General features: G+C 44.6%; 1 protein-coding gene across 2 annotated transcripts in view; it reads right to left on the bottom strand.

The window, feature by feature from the left end:
• The window catches only part of THSD4 (thrombospondin type 1 domain containing 4), a 681844-nt gene that overhangs the window by 580715 nt on the left and 83715 nt on the right, over nucleotides 1-17414 (bottom strand). For both annotated transcript variants that reach the window (XM_054451459.2, XM_063652717.1), the window contains exon 4: nucleotides 830-1191. In XM_054451459.2, the coding sequence (XP_054307434.1) occupies nucleotides 830-1191 (362 nt within the window). The remainder of the gene's footprint in view (nucleotides 1-829; nucleotides 1192-17414) is intronic.

The raw sequence follows: 17414 nt of genomic DNA, 5'->3' as shown, positions 1-17414 counted from the left end.
TGTTCTTGTCCATATTTGTTTTTTGTTACTGTTTCTGCATTGGTATTCTCCCAGGATCTATCAGGAACCTAGGCACTAAGACACCCAACAAATACTGCCGGATGAATGCAGTGGTCTGTTAATATCTATTGCTTCACTCACTGACAAGCTCTTCTCAGCACCACAATGCCTACTTTGGCATATTTATGTTTCTTAGAGCTATACCACTATTCTGATGACACTATGCCATTTCTAGAGTTTACATTTTATGACTCTGAAACAGTTTAGGTCCTTAGACATATCCTCAAACCAATGTGTTGACTCAAAAAACTTCGGAGAAACTTACTAGAAAAGTTCACAGAATCTGGAAGCCTACAGCTTCGGAGCATTCTAAGGCTCCAAACATTCAACTTATCGTAGGATTGGCAACTCATATCAGCCCTCCGGTTAGACACACGTCTTCTCGTCTTGTGTCCTCAGCTTTAATCCACACAGCCTGAGGATCTCTCCTTCCCGGCACCCGGACAGCACTCCCCTCCTGCTTTCACCCCTCTAGGAGGCCTCCCTAAAATTCCTCCTAAGGGCATTCTCAGAATTAGCCTGGCTTTGAAGATTATTCAGAACCACAGAGTGAGGTGGGAGTGGCCTCAACACTTTACAAGGCTGCAAAATAAACTAAAAGGTGAAAAGAGCTTCGTGGAGCCCAGAGCTCCTTGCCACCTGGCAGAGCAATTCATTAGTCGCACTGTCTGTGGTGCAGAGCAGCGTGCGAGGCAGGGGCAGGGACAGGGGCAGAGGCAGAAACTGGGACAGGGACGCGGGAGGGGTACAGACAGGGGCGGGCGTGTACCTTCTGTCCCCAGTGACTTCGCGGCCCTGGGGCTGTGGGTGCCGGCTGCCTCGCAGCACGGTGGGGCCCTGGCGGCTGGCGTCCGTACCGGCCAGTGCTGGCGTCTCTTCGCGGCTCCGGTGCAGTGGCACCGACGTGCGCACGGCCGACACCACGTGGTCCGCGAAAGCGCGCACGGGGGCGCCAGGCCGCTGGCCGCCGCGCAGGCGGTAGGAGCGGGGCAGGCAGGGCCGCGTCTGCTCCATCACGCCGCCGCTGCAGCTACGCGAGCAGGCCGACCAGGGGCCCCAGGCGCCCCACACTCCCGGGGCGCCGCCGCCGCCGTCCTCGGGGGCGCCCTCCGCCGCCATCCGCTGCGGGACCTGCGGAGACAGAGGCAGGTTAGGGGACCAGAACACCGCTCCTCTCTTCACCCGAAAAGCTTTGAGCAGGGTCGACACAAGTAGGCACAGTCTGTTTCAAAGATGAGTATTAATACAGTCCAGCCTGGCTTAGAGTCGGTTTTTGGAGGAAAGAGGGCCCCGCGAAGGCAAAAATGCCTAGGCCCCGCGAAAGTCATAATGCGGCCCTGGCTTTGGGTGTCATGGCCTTGGAGGGCTCACGCGGTTTCAGGAGTCCCCCTTAACCTCCAACTCGGTCTTCCGGATTCCGGCCAGAGGGACTGGACTTCCCATAAACTGCAAAGAAGACACGCCTTGTGTCACCCTGTCGGAAAGGCAAGGAACTGGACACAGTGGTTGAGAGGCCACCGCTTTAGAGCCAGGCTGCCTATGGTTACACCCCTGCCACCACTTCCTCGTGTGTCCGGAGTTTGTTCCTTCCGGTGGGTTCGTGGTCTCGCTGACTTCAGGAATGAAGCTGCGGACCTTCACAGTGAGTGTTATAGCTCTTAAAGGTGGTGTCACGGAGTTTCTTCCTTCCAGTGGGTTCGTTGTCTTGCTGACTTCAAGAATGAAGCCGCAGGCCTTCGCTGTGAGTGTTACAGCTCTCAAAGGTGGCACTGACTCAAACAGTGAGCAACAGCAAGAATTACCGTGACGAGCAAAAGAACAAAGCTTCCACAGCATACAAAGATACCTCAGCAAGTTGCGGCTGCTGGCTGGGAGAGACTGGAGAGAGTGGGGCCGGTCGCCAGCTTTTATTCCTTTATTTGTCCCCACCCACATCCTGCTGATTGGTCCATTTTACAGAGTGCTGATTGGTGCATATACAATCCTCTAGCTATACACAGAGCGCTGATTGGTGTGTTTTTACAGAGTGCTGACTGGTGCATTTACAATCCTTTAGCTGGACACAGAGCCCTGATTGGTGCGTTTACAATCTTCTAGCTAGACAGAAAAGTTCTCCAAGTCCCCACTCGACCTAGGAAGTCCCCCCGGCTTCACCTCTCACTAGCAGTGTGACTGGGAAATTTCTGAATCTCTCTGAGGCTCACTGTGCTTTAAAGATGGATAGTACCAGTACCTACCTTGTAAGCTGTAAGGGGATTTAGGTTAGGCCATCCATGTGCATAGCAGAGAGCTTGGCACTAAACAAATATTTGTTAGTAATGATAATAATGTCCTCTCTGCCATGGTGACTTGGAAGAGGTGAAAAATGTCAGAAGGTTCAAAAGCTCTATCCAAAGAGTGATCTACACCCTCATTTAACTGGTCATTTCAGAGACCTACTGTGCCAGGCTCCATGCCAAGAGCAAGCACACTGTAGTTTATTCATTATGCAGACATGCTCTGAGCACCAGCTGTATGCCAGTGCTGAGCCAGGCCCAGACAACAAGGGAAAACACACCACAGGTCCACACAAGTGCTTAGATGCAGCAGCAGATGAGCTCTATGCAGCCGGCACAAGATTGTGGGAGGCTTTTGGAAGGGACTGGCTGTCCTGGCTGGGCAGGGTAAGGGCGGGGAGAATTGAAAAGACCTCAGAAAAGGAAACTGGAGTCACAGGCATAACTGTAATTGTTCAGGCACCTGCATGGTGCCAGATTACATAGCTCATCTCAAGAAGAGATCATCCTAGGTAAGCCAGGAGGACCCTAAATCCAATGACAAGTGCCCTTATAAGACATGGAAGAGAAGACATGGACACAGAGACAAAGGCAGTGTGACTCCTGAAGCAGAGACTGGAGTGGTGTAGCCACAAGCCAAGGAATGCCTGGAGCCACCAGAAGCTGGAAGAGGCAAGGAAGGATTCTCCCCGTACTAACTTTGGAAGGAGCGTGGCCCTAGTGACACCGATTTTGAATTGTTGATCTTCAGAATTTCAAGAGAGTAAATGTCTGTTGTTTTAAGCAGTCCAGTTTGTGGTAATTCATTATGGCAGCCCTAGGAAAATAATGGAGTGTGCTTATACTTGGAGAACAAGGAAGGAAAATGGGCCGGCACGGGCCGCACTCCTCCTCTGTGTCCCATGCTGCACAGACGGCACATGTGTAAATGGCCCGGCTCTGCAGCACAGGCAGCACTAGCGCCAGTTGCACTTTCCAGGGCCCCTCAGCTCCCCCAGCCACCTAGAGAGGTTGATGTTATATGGCTCCTTTTAGAGGGAAGAAACTGAGAACCTAGGAGACTTTATGACTTGTCCTCCGTCTCAGGCTAGTGCAGGGCACAGACAGGACTAAAATTGTCTCCCGACTCCTGGTCTAACATTCATTTTTCCCCCTGCAGCATGTGGCCTCCCTGCCTATATTGTTGCTAGAAAACAGAAGGTTAAAATGAGTAGAAATAAAACCACTTTGACAATTGTCCTAGTGGAAGGATCATTGGGATAAACGAACAAAGGCAGAGATATGTTCCTGGCACATTTGGAGATTTCAGTTATCCACCGCCTCCTGATCTCTCATTAACACAGATAACAAAGACACTGCCTATAATACTTGGATTAGACATGCAGCTATACTCAAAATCCACTTCCTAGAACTAATCCCACCCTTAATTTAGTTCCTATTGCCAAATTGGGCAAGGTCCCTGGGGGAAGAAAACATGAAGCCGCATTCCGTCCTATTCTATTCATAATAATTCTCTAATTTATAGTTGAAGTATGGCGAGTGACTTGAAATTCCATCTGAGTCCCCATGGTGGGAAACTAACCACAAGCTCCAGAATTGTATATTTATAGTATGCAGCCAGAAACAAACAAACAAACAAAAACACAAAAAAACAGAAAGGAAGGAAGGAGGAGAAACAGAAAGAAAAAGAAAGGAAGAAAAAGCCAATCAAAGAAAAAATGAGGGGATGAGGGCTTGAGATGTTAGCCTGCTAGTTGTATCGACCTCCCAGCCTCTCTCCACTCCTTCCTGATCCTCCTAACAACCCTCTCCCCTTCTTCTGTTCTGATAGTCAAGAAGTTTTCTGTAAGGCAAGATGAAAGATGGGATAACTTTCAAGTGTTTTGAGACATAATATTCCTAAAATTAGGACGAACTAACAAGACCTCTGTTAGTGACAGGCAGCAAAAGCCAATAATAAATCATGGTAAGAGACAAAAATAATTGAACCTCGAAGCTTTATAACCTGCCAGCGTGCTGCCCCGTCCCCAATACATACTGACATGTGAAGACCGAAGCAGAAAACCTGTTCTAAAATGCACCCTAAACTGCTGGTTTTCTTCATTTATAAATAATCCTAACAAATCAATAAGAAACAGACAACCCAGCGGAGACAGGAACTAAGGGTATGAACAGGTGATTCATAGGTGTTGTGGACTGAACATGTCCCTCCCCACCATTCATATGCTGAAGCCCAAATCCTCAGTATGATTGTATTTGGAGGTGGGGCCTTTGGGAGGTAACTAGGTTTAGATGAGGTCATGAGGGTGAGGCCCCCATGATAGGATTTATGTCCTTATAAGTAGAAGAGAGACCAGAGTAAGGAAGAGAAACCAGTTTTCTCCCTCTCTCTCTTAGCCCCACTCCCCACCCCATATTAGAACACAGGGAGAAGGCAGCTCTCTGCAAGCCAGGAAGAGAAGCCTCACCAGGAAACCAAATCACTCAACACCTTGATCTTGGACTTCCCAGCCTCCAGAACTATGAGAAATAAATTCCTGTTGCTTATGCACTCAGTCTATGGTTTTTTTATTATAGCAGCTCAAGCTAATATACAACAGGAAAATAAATAACATATGAAAATTGTTTAACATCACATATAATGAAAATAATGGAAAACAAAGCACCAAAATTCCATTTAAAACCCATTAGATTGGCGAATATTATAAAGTTTGACAATACTAATATGGCAAGAATGTTCACTGCTGATTAGAATCTAAATTTGGGCAACTTCTTGGGAGAGAATTTTGCAATACCTATCACAATTTCCAATGCACATACTCTTTCACCAGCAGCTCTACTTTTAGTAGTTCATCTTACAGATATACTCAAAAATACTATATAAAGTTATATATATATATGCATAAAGACTTATATTGCATCATATTTTGTAAGAACAACAGTGAAAAAAAGGAAGCAACCTAAATGTTCATGAATAGGAGCCTGGCTAAAATGAAATCTATCCAAACAATGGAATGTAATTTATCTGGTAGGATGAGGTAGATTTATATCTGTTAAAATGGACAGCTCTCCATATATTTTTTCACTATATTAATTAGTGAAAAAATTATAGGACAGTGTAAGAGAATAAACCTATTTGTTGATATCACTCTTTAAGTGTTCAGTTGAAACATAAAAAATCACTGATATTTGACCATTTTTGATCTATAAAAATACAATTTCATATGATTAATACTTTCATATGATTCAATCTAATATGAGTAGTTTTCTGACCTTGGCAACTAACAGAGCCCAACTAGAAAATCTTTTCCCACCAAACAAGGTGGCAAGAAAGATAAGGCAGAATGCAGTGTGTCCTCACCACCCACCCCTCACCAACTTCCTATACTAACCAGTTGCCCTGGGGATCACATCAACACCTTGCAGCAGCTGGCAAGGCCTATTAGCAGGTGTTTAACAGTGACACCAATAACAACCATTTATTTAGTAACAGAATACAGGCCAACTGAAGGCTAATTACTTTATATATATTATCTAATTAATCCTCAAAACACCCACCTAAAGAAGCTATCATCACCTCCCTTTACAGATGAAAAACTGAGGCTTAGAGTTTGTTTCTAGAGTTCAAAAAATTCGTAACAGTTCATGAGCACCCAGGATACCTCCTGTGATTTCCAGCAACGATTAGAGTGACCTCAGGGGTAGCTAAGATTCTGCACTGTGTACATGTGAACAGAAGGTCACAAAAATTGGAATGATTGTGTTAAAATGACTTTATACCCAATGTATTAATCTGTTTTCATGCTGATAATAAAGACATACCCAAGACTGGGCAGTTTACAAAAGAAAGAGTTTTATTGGATTCACAGTTCCACAATCATGGTGGAAGGTGAAAGGCACATCTCAAGAGAGAAGAACAAGAGAAGACATGAGAAGAAAATTGTACAGGGAAACTCCCCTTTATAAAATCATCAGCTCTCGTGAAACTTATTCACTATCATGAGAATAGCACAGAAAAGACCCGCCCCCATGATTCAATTGCCTCCCACCAGGTCCCTCCCACAACACATGGGAACTGTGGGACCTACAGTTCAAGATGAGATTTGGGTGGGGACACAACCATATCATCCATAGACTGGTGGGTCCTAAGAAAATCTAAGGTAAAGTTATTTAAATGATCAGAAAAATAAAACAAACAAAAGAGATCTTCCATTATGGAAAACAACATGCTGGTGTAAGGAAAGGAGTGGAGGATGAAGTTCACATTGGATGGCTTCAGCCTTCTATGAAAGAGGTAAGGTCTGCCACTGAGGGAAGGGAAGAGATATGCTGGAGGATTACAGACAGAAGAAGCCCAGTGGAAAAGCAAAAATACCCCTTATCTGCCCTAACTACTTTAACACAAACCCTCTGATACTCACAAGATTCATTTCAAGGATGTATATTTCCATTTTGCAGATGTAGTCACTGAGGTTCAGAGTGTCTGTGTGGTCTAGTGGATGATGTGGGCTTTGAAAATATATGTGAGATAAAATAACACAAATCTGCTAGTATTGCTTGGTAGATGAAATGAAATAGCTAGGTAAGGCATCTAACATGTCCCCCAGCAGGGACAGAGGAAATCTCTACTTTGTCCCTTCATTGGGAGAATGTACACTACCATTCAGAAGCTTTATAATGTGTAAGACACAGGTCCAACTCGAGAATCAAATCAGTGCTCTCTCCGCTTGACTGGAGGTTTTAAAGGATGGGGGCGAGGTGGGTGTCAGGGTAACATAACAGAATTAGAAGAGGAGCTTGTTCAAAGCACACATGCCATGCCATGACCCTTCCCCTCAGAGATTATGACCTGCCCTGCATGGGGTGAGGCTAGGGTTAAGGGAGCCATGTATTTTGGATGAAATCCTCCAAACCTGATATCCTCCTCCTCATTTAAAAACTACTGCTTGATATTATGGTGCCTCTCTAAATAGTCATGATGGGGCATGAGCCAGGGAGCAGGAAACAGAAACGACATCCAGAGCCTGGCACGGTGGCTCATACCTGTACTCCCAGTACTTTGGGAGGCTGAGGCGGGTGGATAATTTGAGGTCAGGCATTCGTGACCAGCCTGGCCAACATGGTGAAACCCCGTCTCTACTAAAAATACAAAAATTAGCTGGGCATGGTAGTGGGTGCCTGTAATCCCAGCTACTCAGGAGGGTGAGGCAGGATTATCACTTGAGCCCGGCGGGCAGAGACTGCTGTGAGCCGAGATTTCACCACTGCACTCCAGTCTGGGCGATAGAGAAAGACTCCATCTCAAAATGAAAAAATAAAAAAATAAAGAAAAGAAAAGAGAAAAAAAGAAAAAGAAAAAGAAACAGCACCTAGAGAAGTTAGAGAAGCAGTGTAGTCCCCTTCCCATTTAACTCAACTTGGGCTGTGCAAAAGACTGTGACAGTGTTAGAGGGAAACTGAAACCCCCCCGCAAAGACTTTGGATTTGGAGCTGGATGCCCCAACCGACCACATTTTGAGATCGGCTCTATGGAAGTGTTGGTTAATGTTAGGCAGGGACATTTGCATAAATATATATCCATAGGAAGGTGTATATATGGGGCAGCATTCCCCTTTCCTTAGGTCTGTAGTCACCTCTCCACATTGGATTAAATGTGGTGGGAATGTATTCAGGGGCCCTGCCAGCTAAAGCCAAGGTAGGCAGTGTGGATCAATGGACACTTCCTCCCTGGAATTTGAATTTCCAGCAAATTGACCAGCAGACCAAATGGCTTTGAGTCCTTGGCTCCAGCAACAGCTCCTCTGAACTTGCTGTTTATGCTGAGACCAATCATGTGCAATTGCTCTCTGATGTGCCTCACTTCCCACCTGCTTCCTAGACTCGTTATTGTAAATTCCTTATTGCTTATGTTAGTTTCTGTTGCTTGCAGTAAAGAATCCTGAATGATATCTAAATCAGTGGTCCCCAACCTTTTTCGCACCAGGAACCAGTTCCATGAAAGATAATTTTTCCACAGATGTGGTGGTGGGGGGTGGGGTAGGGACGGTTTCAGGATGAAACTGTTCCATCTCAAATCATCAGACATTAGATTCTCATAAGGAGTGTACAACTTAGATCCCTCATATGCGCAGTTCACAATAGCATTTGCGCTCCTATGAGAATCTAATGCTGCTGCCCATCTGACGGGAGGTGGAGCTCAGATGGTAATGCCCATTGGCCCGCCGCTCACCTCCTGCTGTGCGGCTAGGTTCCTAACAGGCTGCGGCCCAGTACTGGTCCACAGCCCAGGGTTTGAAGACCCCTGATCTAAATGATTGCAAATATTACAATATATGCATAAAATGTGGTAATCAAGATAATGTGAAATGAAGTGGGTCTGCCTTTGGCACAGGACTTGGAGGGCAGAAAGCAGCTACTGGAACGAGCAAAACCTGGGAGAGGGAGGTGGTCTGGACTTGGCAGAAGCCTCATGATTAAGCGAGCCCAGGGCAGAAAGAGTCATTTAGTGGCAGTAATTGACCACAGCCAGAGTAACTAGAGAACCATGGTCTCCATGAAACATGATGGGGCCAAGTGAATCAGAGGCTCACAGGAGAGACAGCAGGCGAGTTTTGAGAAGAACAGGAGAGGTAATTATCAGAGCAATTGTGGATGGGGTTTATTTCATCATAGCCTTTTTAATGGAAATGAACATAAATGACCAAAATATAAGGATGGTCAAATAAATGAGGGTCAAATGACTCTGCGAAGCATCATAATCATGAATAATACAGAGCAATATGGAAATAGTCTTGTAATACAATATTAATTGAAAAATATCAAATATAAACTTATAACAACAACATGATTATAATAATGTAAAGATTCTGTAGCATAGGAACAGAGCCTGGAAGGTGACATGGAAAAATGAAAACATACGATCTGTTACTGAAGCTGGACCCAGGATAAGTTTTCTTGTAATTTAAAAAATTTCAGTCATGGTTACAATATTGCTTGCTCAATAAATAAAAATAAATAGATTAAATGGAGAAAGATTTGGAGCAGATTGTGGAGAGTGGGAGGCACAGAGTGAACTAAGAGTTGGTGATAGTCTTGTCACAGAAAACCCTGGAAATTTCTCATCACCACCAGTAAATTCATAACCAGAACAGCTCTCAATGTTTTCAATGGATTTGGTTTCTGTACTAATGTGAATTCATGTAAGGTTTCACTGGTTTCTAATTCTCTTTCTACAAAATAAAGCTCCCATCTGTTCTTCATAGAAAACCAGTCACATGCAAAGTCTGAAATTCTAAAGTCTCATTCTAAGAGAGACTGGAAAAAGTAGGTTTAGTTTTAGCCACATAACCAAGTCAACACTCTAAAGCAAACGTTTCAAAAATACACCTTGGAGTTTGAGCCCTGAGAATAAAGTTTTGGGAATCTGAGAGCAAATGAAAGCAGGAACATATAGCTGGCTGCTCAGCTAGGACAACCTGGGGCCTGTGCAGGAGCTTGGGGAGGTGGGACCACCTCATAGAGAATCTCCAAACTTGGCCAGGCGTGGTGGCTCATGCCTGTAATCCCAGCACTTTGGGAGGCCAAGGCGGGCGGATCACCTGAGGTCAGGAGTTCAAGACTAGCCTGGCCAATGTGGTGAAACCCCGTCTCTACAAAAGATACAAAAATTAGCCAGGCATGGTGGTGCACGCTTGTAATCCCAGCAATTCAAGACACTGAGGCAAGAGAATTGCTTGAACCCAAAGGAGGAGACTTTAGACGTTAAATGAGACTTTAGAATTTCAGACTTTGTATGTGACTCGTTTCTATGAAGAACAGATGGGAGGTTTATTTTGTAGAAAGAGAATTAGAAACTAGTGAAATCTTACATTTCAAGCAAGGAGGAGGAGGTTGCAGTGAGCCGAGATTGCGCCATCGCACTCCAGCCTGGGCACCAACAGCAAAACTCTGTCTCAAAAAAAAAGAGAATCTCCAGACTCCAGCCAGATCTAAATTCAGGATTATCACTATGGTTTTCTCTGAGACAGATGACTTAATGTTACATCTTGATCAACTATCTAGACTCTGACATGACACATTGCAAAAGGCCCCAAATCTTACCTTTCAGCATTCATGTTAATGCCAGCAGTTGCAGTATCAGTGTAAGAACCTCACAATATGGAAGACGGGAGCACAATACATTTAGCCTTGATTATTGGATCAGAATTGCCCCAATAGTAATTATTATATAAATGAGTTCTACAAATGCATTTCAGGAACAGTTAAATGATGTATTTGCACAAAACCAAAACAAAGGAGGAGTGGGTAGAAGCCAAAGGAAACCAAGATAAATGAGGAATGAGAAAGCCACGCTTTGGAGAAAATATGAACCGCCCAGAGGAAAGCACCACTGACATGCAGCCACCCAGCAGCTAAGCAGTTCTGAGTCTGGTGTTCTGCACTTTCCAGCTCTACCTGAAGGCTTTCTCTCAATACCTGTGTCCTCCCAGTTGGAGAATTCTCACAGTAAATGATCTCAGACACACAAACTCCACCATACTTCTCCAAGTATATGTTATTGAGTGTATACTCTGAACACGTGGACATGCCCCTGCCCTATTTCTCCTACTGCTGTGCTACGCTTCTCAAGGTGAGAGCCACAGGGTAATTTGCAACACAATCTACCTGACGTATAACTTGAGAAATGCAGATTCCTGGCTCCTGCACCAAACCTAGTGAATAAGAACCTCTGGGGAAAGGTCCAGGAATATGCATTTTAAGTAAGCTCCCCAGTGATTTGAATGCATCCTCTGGTTTGAGAATCACTGGCCACTGGACACCCCTATGTGCGACTCAAAGAGGAAAGGGCTAAACTGAGCTCATAGGCTGCTACTTCCTTAGCCCCCAAATGCTCTAGCCACATGATTTTATTACCCTCAAATTTCCTGCATTTTGAACCACCCCTTCTACTTCTGCCATTCAAGTTGAGGCCAACTCAGAATTTCTCATATGAGACAAGGAAACATTCATGGACTGAGAACTGCCCCTCACATGGTATGTAAGCTAAGCAGATTCCACTGGAAATACTGTATACTTTTAATAAAAGAGGTATAACAGCAAACAGGAAATGTAGAAAGATGAAAGAAGAGGAAAGGGTGGACTCGTGGGAAGCTCTGGACTGGACCCTGCAGGCTGGTCTCAAGTCTGCCGTCCCTCTCTTTGTGATTTGAGGCCAGCCGGTCTGTGGCTTGGGACCTCAGTTTCCATATCAGTAAAATGAGCTGGTTGGACTTAATGAGGGCTGAGGTCCCTTCCAGTGCTAACAGCCTCTGATTTTTCCTGGAAGCACACTTATATTTCTTGCCACTTATTGATTCGCTTCAAGTACCACAACAGGGAGAGGCAATCCCAGGTTGTACCCACGGCTCCCCACTGCCAGCAAAGAGGCTCTGAGCACAGAACTTCCCTAAACGCAGTGCAAAGGAGACCCGGATGGATTTCCATGATCTTTAAAAGTAGGGCCCAGCCAAAACTACGATGCAATGAGGTAAATATTTGGATGTGATCTGCATATTCGGAAACACTCTTCTTTCTGAAATTGACCTGACTCTTTCATCACCAGCCACATGGAAACTGTACTTCATTATAACTAGAAAATAACACAGAGCATGTGCCTTGGTACCCACTCGGCCCTGTGTTGCTGCGTGGTTACTCAGGAAACAGAAGCAGATGTCTCTGTGCAGTGCCTGGTGTGGTTTTTTGTGCTAGCCTCATGCTCTCCACGGCAAGTGGCTATTTGCAACCCAAGCCAACCAGGACAGTCAAAATAATGAGTAATGCATGAAATAAAGAGTGCTGGCTTCTGGACCCAGAGGCTGATTCGGGGAACAGCAATCTTCCAGCAGAAGAGTCTGCCTGGTCACTTGGCTGTCTGCATCTGGGTCAATATTCAGCACTCCCCAGGAAGCCCCTGAGATCAGCACGCCGCTTAACAAAGGCAAGCCGAAAGCATTTTCATGGAAAGCATCAGCATCCAGCACAGAACAGAGCACGCAGCAAGTGTTCAACAAACACCTGCTGAGTGAAAGAGGCTGCAAATGGATTGAGATTTGACCTTACCTGGATTCCCTGCCTTAGCCTTTCCCTCACCCACTCAGGCTTCCCTGTAACACCAAAGGTATTTTAAGATGGAGTCTCGCTCTGTCACCCAGGCTGGAGCACTGTGGCACAATCTCGGCTTACTGCAACCTCTGACTCCTGAGTTCAAGGTTCAAGCAATTCTCCTGCCTCAGCCTCCTGAGTAGCTGGGATTACAGGCACACACCATCATGCCCAGCTAATTTTTTTTTTTTTTTTTTTGTATTTTTGGTAGAGACGAGGTTTCATCATGTTGGCCAGGCTGGTCTTGAACTCCTGACCTCAAGTGATCTGCCGACCTTGGCCTCCCAAAGTGCTGAGATTACAGGCATGAGCCATCACGCCTGGCTGCCAAAGCTATTTTCTTAAAACCTAGCCCTACTGTGTTGCTCTCTTGCTTACCAATGTCTCCTGGGTCCTCACTCTCCAAAAGATAAAATCCAAAGTTACTCTTTGCCATGGCATCCTAAACCTGTCACCATCTGGCCTCAGCCTTCCTTTCCAGCTTCAACTCCATCTCTGTCCCCCCATGCTCACACCACACAAGAAGTAGGACACGCTCTCTCTCCCTGCCCACCTTCACCTGGCTGTTCTCTCAGCTCCAGTGCTGTCTCTTCTACTCTGCCTATGAACATACCTTTCCCATCGAGATCAAGCAGGCTCTCTCCCATTCTCCAGGGCCATTACACACCCTTCTCCATAGCACTTACCGCCTGGCACTGTCATTATCTTTGTACACAGCTACGTCCCCACCAGCACTGTGAGCTCCCCAGGGCAGGAATTATGTCTTATTTATCTTTGTGTTTCTACCCACTCTCTCTAACAGAGAGTCTGTCACCTGGCAGGCCCTCAGGATATATCTGAAGGACAGGTGAATAAACCCATGGATGAATGAATGACAAATTTCCCAATGGCTTGATCTCCTGCCCACCTGCTTTGCGAAATGTCAAACACTTCCTCTCCTAGCAGTACATGCCATGTTCAGCCACTTGGCTGGTGATCTGATGCCTCTACCATTGTCCTTACTCCATGTGCCCAAATGTCAAGAAGCCGACAGTCTAAAGAACAGTTCTGTCTCTTCAAAGCAGGCCACTCAGTATTTGACCCCTGACTATCCTCTGCTTGTTGAAATGCTCTCTCTCTTTGATTTTCAGGACACCATATTATCCTGGTTCTTCTAAACTTCTGGCTGTCTCTTTGCTGGCTTCCCCTCCTCTACCTTCCCCTCAAATGTTGGAGTTCCATTCTTGGTTTTCCACTTTTTTAATCCAAACCTTCTTTCAGGAAAGACATTGTAGCATGAGCAATGATCTTCATGCTGATGTCTCCCCTATTCATGGATAGTCCCCAAACTCTCTTCCAAGCACCAGATTTACATTCCCAAAAATCTGGTTGAAATATCTACTGGGGTGACCTAGAGGCTTTTCCTATTCCATCTGTCACCTAATAAGGACATGAACACCTGCTCCATCATGAATTCTCAATCTTCTGGCCCATACAGATGTGGCCCCATCTCCCACAGCCCTCCCCCAATTGGACACAAAATCCTGCCAGTTATACCTCAGAAATATTTCCAGACTCTCTCTCGTTTTCTCCAGCCCACAGTCCATGGTTTAGTCCTCATTCCCAATTTGCTCTTACCTGATCTCTATCCATCCAGTCCCCCTCCTCCCCACACTTCCATGTTCATGGTCATTCCTGAGCTCCTCTCCACCTCCAGGACCACTCCAGCACCGCAGCCAGGTTTACAAGGCCCTTCCTTCTTTGGCCTCCACCTGCAGCCTCCCCGCCAGCACATCCTTGTTCTTAACTTCTTACTCAACCACGCCAAGCCTCTACATCACTCTACCTCGGACAATCTCAAAAGCCCCCCTTCTCCCCCAACCTCACTTTACCTGATAAATTCCTGCTTCTCCTTTGAGACTTGCCAAATGCTATTTTACACCCTCTTTGCAGATAACCCAACTCCGAAGTAAGGATAGTGGCTCTGCCCTTTAGGCATCCATTGTGAGTACACTACATTTCACTATAATTTCTGTTTTTGTGTGTCCCATACCCCAAGTTGTGAAACAAAATCAGGTATAAATTCCTTATACCTATTGCTCTTACCCAACTATAAAACTAAAAACAATTTATGAATGAAATAACTACAAAACTGAAAACTAATAAAAATTCAAATTAACAACATGAATTTAATGGGATGGATGGTTAATGGGATGGGCGGTTAATAGACATTGTTGGGCATGATTGCAGGATGTATTTAAGTCTTTTAAGTTTCACTTATTGACAGATTCTTTTGAATTTGAGCATGACAGATCGTCATTTGATTTATATTTTTCTTTTGAAAAATGAACTTGTTTTAAATTACCAATCCATTATTTTGAAGCGCCAATTCATAAGGCTAAAATTTTAAATGCCGCTTAATGAAAAACAAATTCACTATTGTTTAGCACTACACTTATTGCTAATGAGCTATTGTGAGCTGGGCCACAAAAGACATAACCTGTACACTATAGCTGAAAGGTGCATGTGCCATGATCTCTATGGATGGAGTCTTTGGAGATCGGTACCCTATGCGGTATCTCAATATTCCCACCCTTTTGTGGATTCAAAATTTAAAAATCTTTTCTCACTGAAACCAAGGTACTCAATCGTCATTCAGATTATCCAGAAGAGACTCATATTACCATTTTCAAGTTATCATCCAAATGAAAATCCTAAACTTAAAAAAATCTCCAAGTTCCAGACCACCAAGAATATGCTCCGGGGGGCATATTCAAGACTCCAGCAGGTATGGGTCCTCAGCTCATAAATCATTGTTTTAATTACTTTTATTTTAAAAGACTTTATTTTTAGAGCAGTTTTAGTTTCACAGCAAAATTGAAAGGAAGGTACAAAGATAGCCCATATTCTCCCTGCCCCTAAATATACATAGCCTTCCCACGTTATCAGTATCTTCCACCAAAGTGGTACATTTCTTGCAACTGATGAACCTATATTGCTAAATCATAATCACCCAAAGTCCACAGATTACATTAGGGTTGACTCTTGGTGTAGCACATTCTATGGGTCTAGACAAATGCATAATGACATGCACCTATCTGTGTAATATAGAGCATTTTCACTGCCCTAAAAATCCTCTCTGCTCTGTCTATTCTTCCCTCCCTTGCCTCAAACCCTGGCAACTGCTGATCTTTTTAGTATCCCCATTGTTTGTTTTAATTTTTAAAAAATTACAGCTGATGCTCAGAATCAGGATTGGAACTCAGGTTTGGCTGATTCTGAAGCTCAGACTTTTCTCTCTCACTGCCCCTTGGTACTTAATTCTTAAGGCTGCTGTGAATTCCAAATACTAAGTATGAAAGGGCTTTGTAGACCAAAAAGTCCTGTATGCTTGTTAGTTTAGGGCTTAGTTATTCTTATCTATTTGTGTAAAAGAACAATACAATACTTTAGAGAAGGAGCTGGCATTATTTTGGAAAATGCACTGTCTTGCAAAAGTACAGAACCTCCCTAAGGAGATAATAATTATGTTAGTCTTCCCATATACTTAACTGGCTACAGTGCAAACCTGATATGAGTCAGTTAAGGAAGTGAAGATATTTACACGGTCTGTGGGAGCAGGTCATGGCAACAGGTGAGTAAAAAACCAAAATACCTAGGCCTCTCCAACAAAGGAAAAGATACTAAGCATCAAGGGCCCCAGTGCCAACTCAATAGAAAAGTCCTCTCACAAAGGTGTACCACTGAGCAGCCATCCCTGAAAGAGGTGCCACAATTTGGGATGCAAACACATTTTCTGACTATATTATTTCCAAAATATTCACCCAGTTGAATTCCATGGGTTCCCTTTTGAGATCCTTCCAGTCACATCTAACAACCTATAAAATCGATCTCCCTTGTTTAAATAATATTTATTTGCTTCTTGAAGAAACAGAGGCAATGCCTGTTAAGCCCCTCCCACATTGCCGGCGCTTTATTAACTTACTTCATTTAATCCTCACAGTTGGCTCCACTTTATCAATCGGACCCGAGTTCACATATCACGTCTTCAAAAAGGCCTCCCCTGGCCACACCATCTACAGTAGTGAGTGTGTATGGGTACACACACACACACAACTACATTGCTCTGTTTCATTTTCCTCGTAGTAGTCACTACAGTCTGAAATGTTCTTATTTGCTTTCCTGTTTATTGTCCGCTCCTCCCATCTGAAACAGAAATGCTTCATTCTATGGAGGAACCTTGTGTGTCTTATTCCTTTCTAGCCCAGCCCCTATAACAGCACCTGGCACACAGCAGGTACTCAGTGATTGTTGAATGAATGCACCCTGCCAGATGGGAAGAGCCGAGAAGCTGATGTAATCTGCTGAAGGTTACGCTGCTGGGAAGCAGTGCTGCCAGAATTCAAACTCAGATCGGTCTGCTCCAGAAGCCAAGAGGTGCCCACCCCCTCCCCGCCACCACCAGGCTTCTCTAGCTGGGGTTGCTAGCAGCATGTCAAGAAGCGCCAGAGAGTCCCCCAACAAAGCATGTGGCATCTTCCCAGGTTATCAGATTCCTCAAGGGCTTTTTATAAAATGGGGGAAAACGGCTGAATTTTTTTCTTATGATAAGTAATTTAAAACATTGTTTTAAAAATTAGAACAACCAGTTATCTTTTGGGAGAAGATGTCACATTTTGAGGAATGTTTAAATAAAACAGTAGCCTTCAAGAAAATTCCGAGCATTCAGTAGGCCACTTTGGGCTTCCCCAGGCCATCTGTGTATGTGTGTGTGGGGGTGCATATATTCACACTCTTTTGCTGGTGGGGCATTTTGGTGGAGATGTTTGAGAAGCACTGCACTGTCCTGGCCACTACCCAAAAGTGCTAGAGTTGAAATGAATTAGCAGACAGGAAAGTAGCCAAGAGATGACCACCCTAAACAATGACTTTTAAGGCGACAAAGAGCAGTTCTACAGA

The sequence above is a fragment of the Pongo pygmaeus genome, chromosome 16 (assembly GCF_028885625.2).
Source record: "Pongo pygmaeus isolate AG05252 chromosome 16, NHGRI_mPonPyg2-v2.0_pri, whole genome shotgun sequence".
Taxonomy (NCBI): domain Eukaryota; kingdom Metazoa; phylum Chordata; class Mammalia; order Primates; family Hominidae; genus Pongo; species Pongo pygmaeus.
This window is presented reverse-complemented; position numbering and strand designations above follow the sequence as displayed.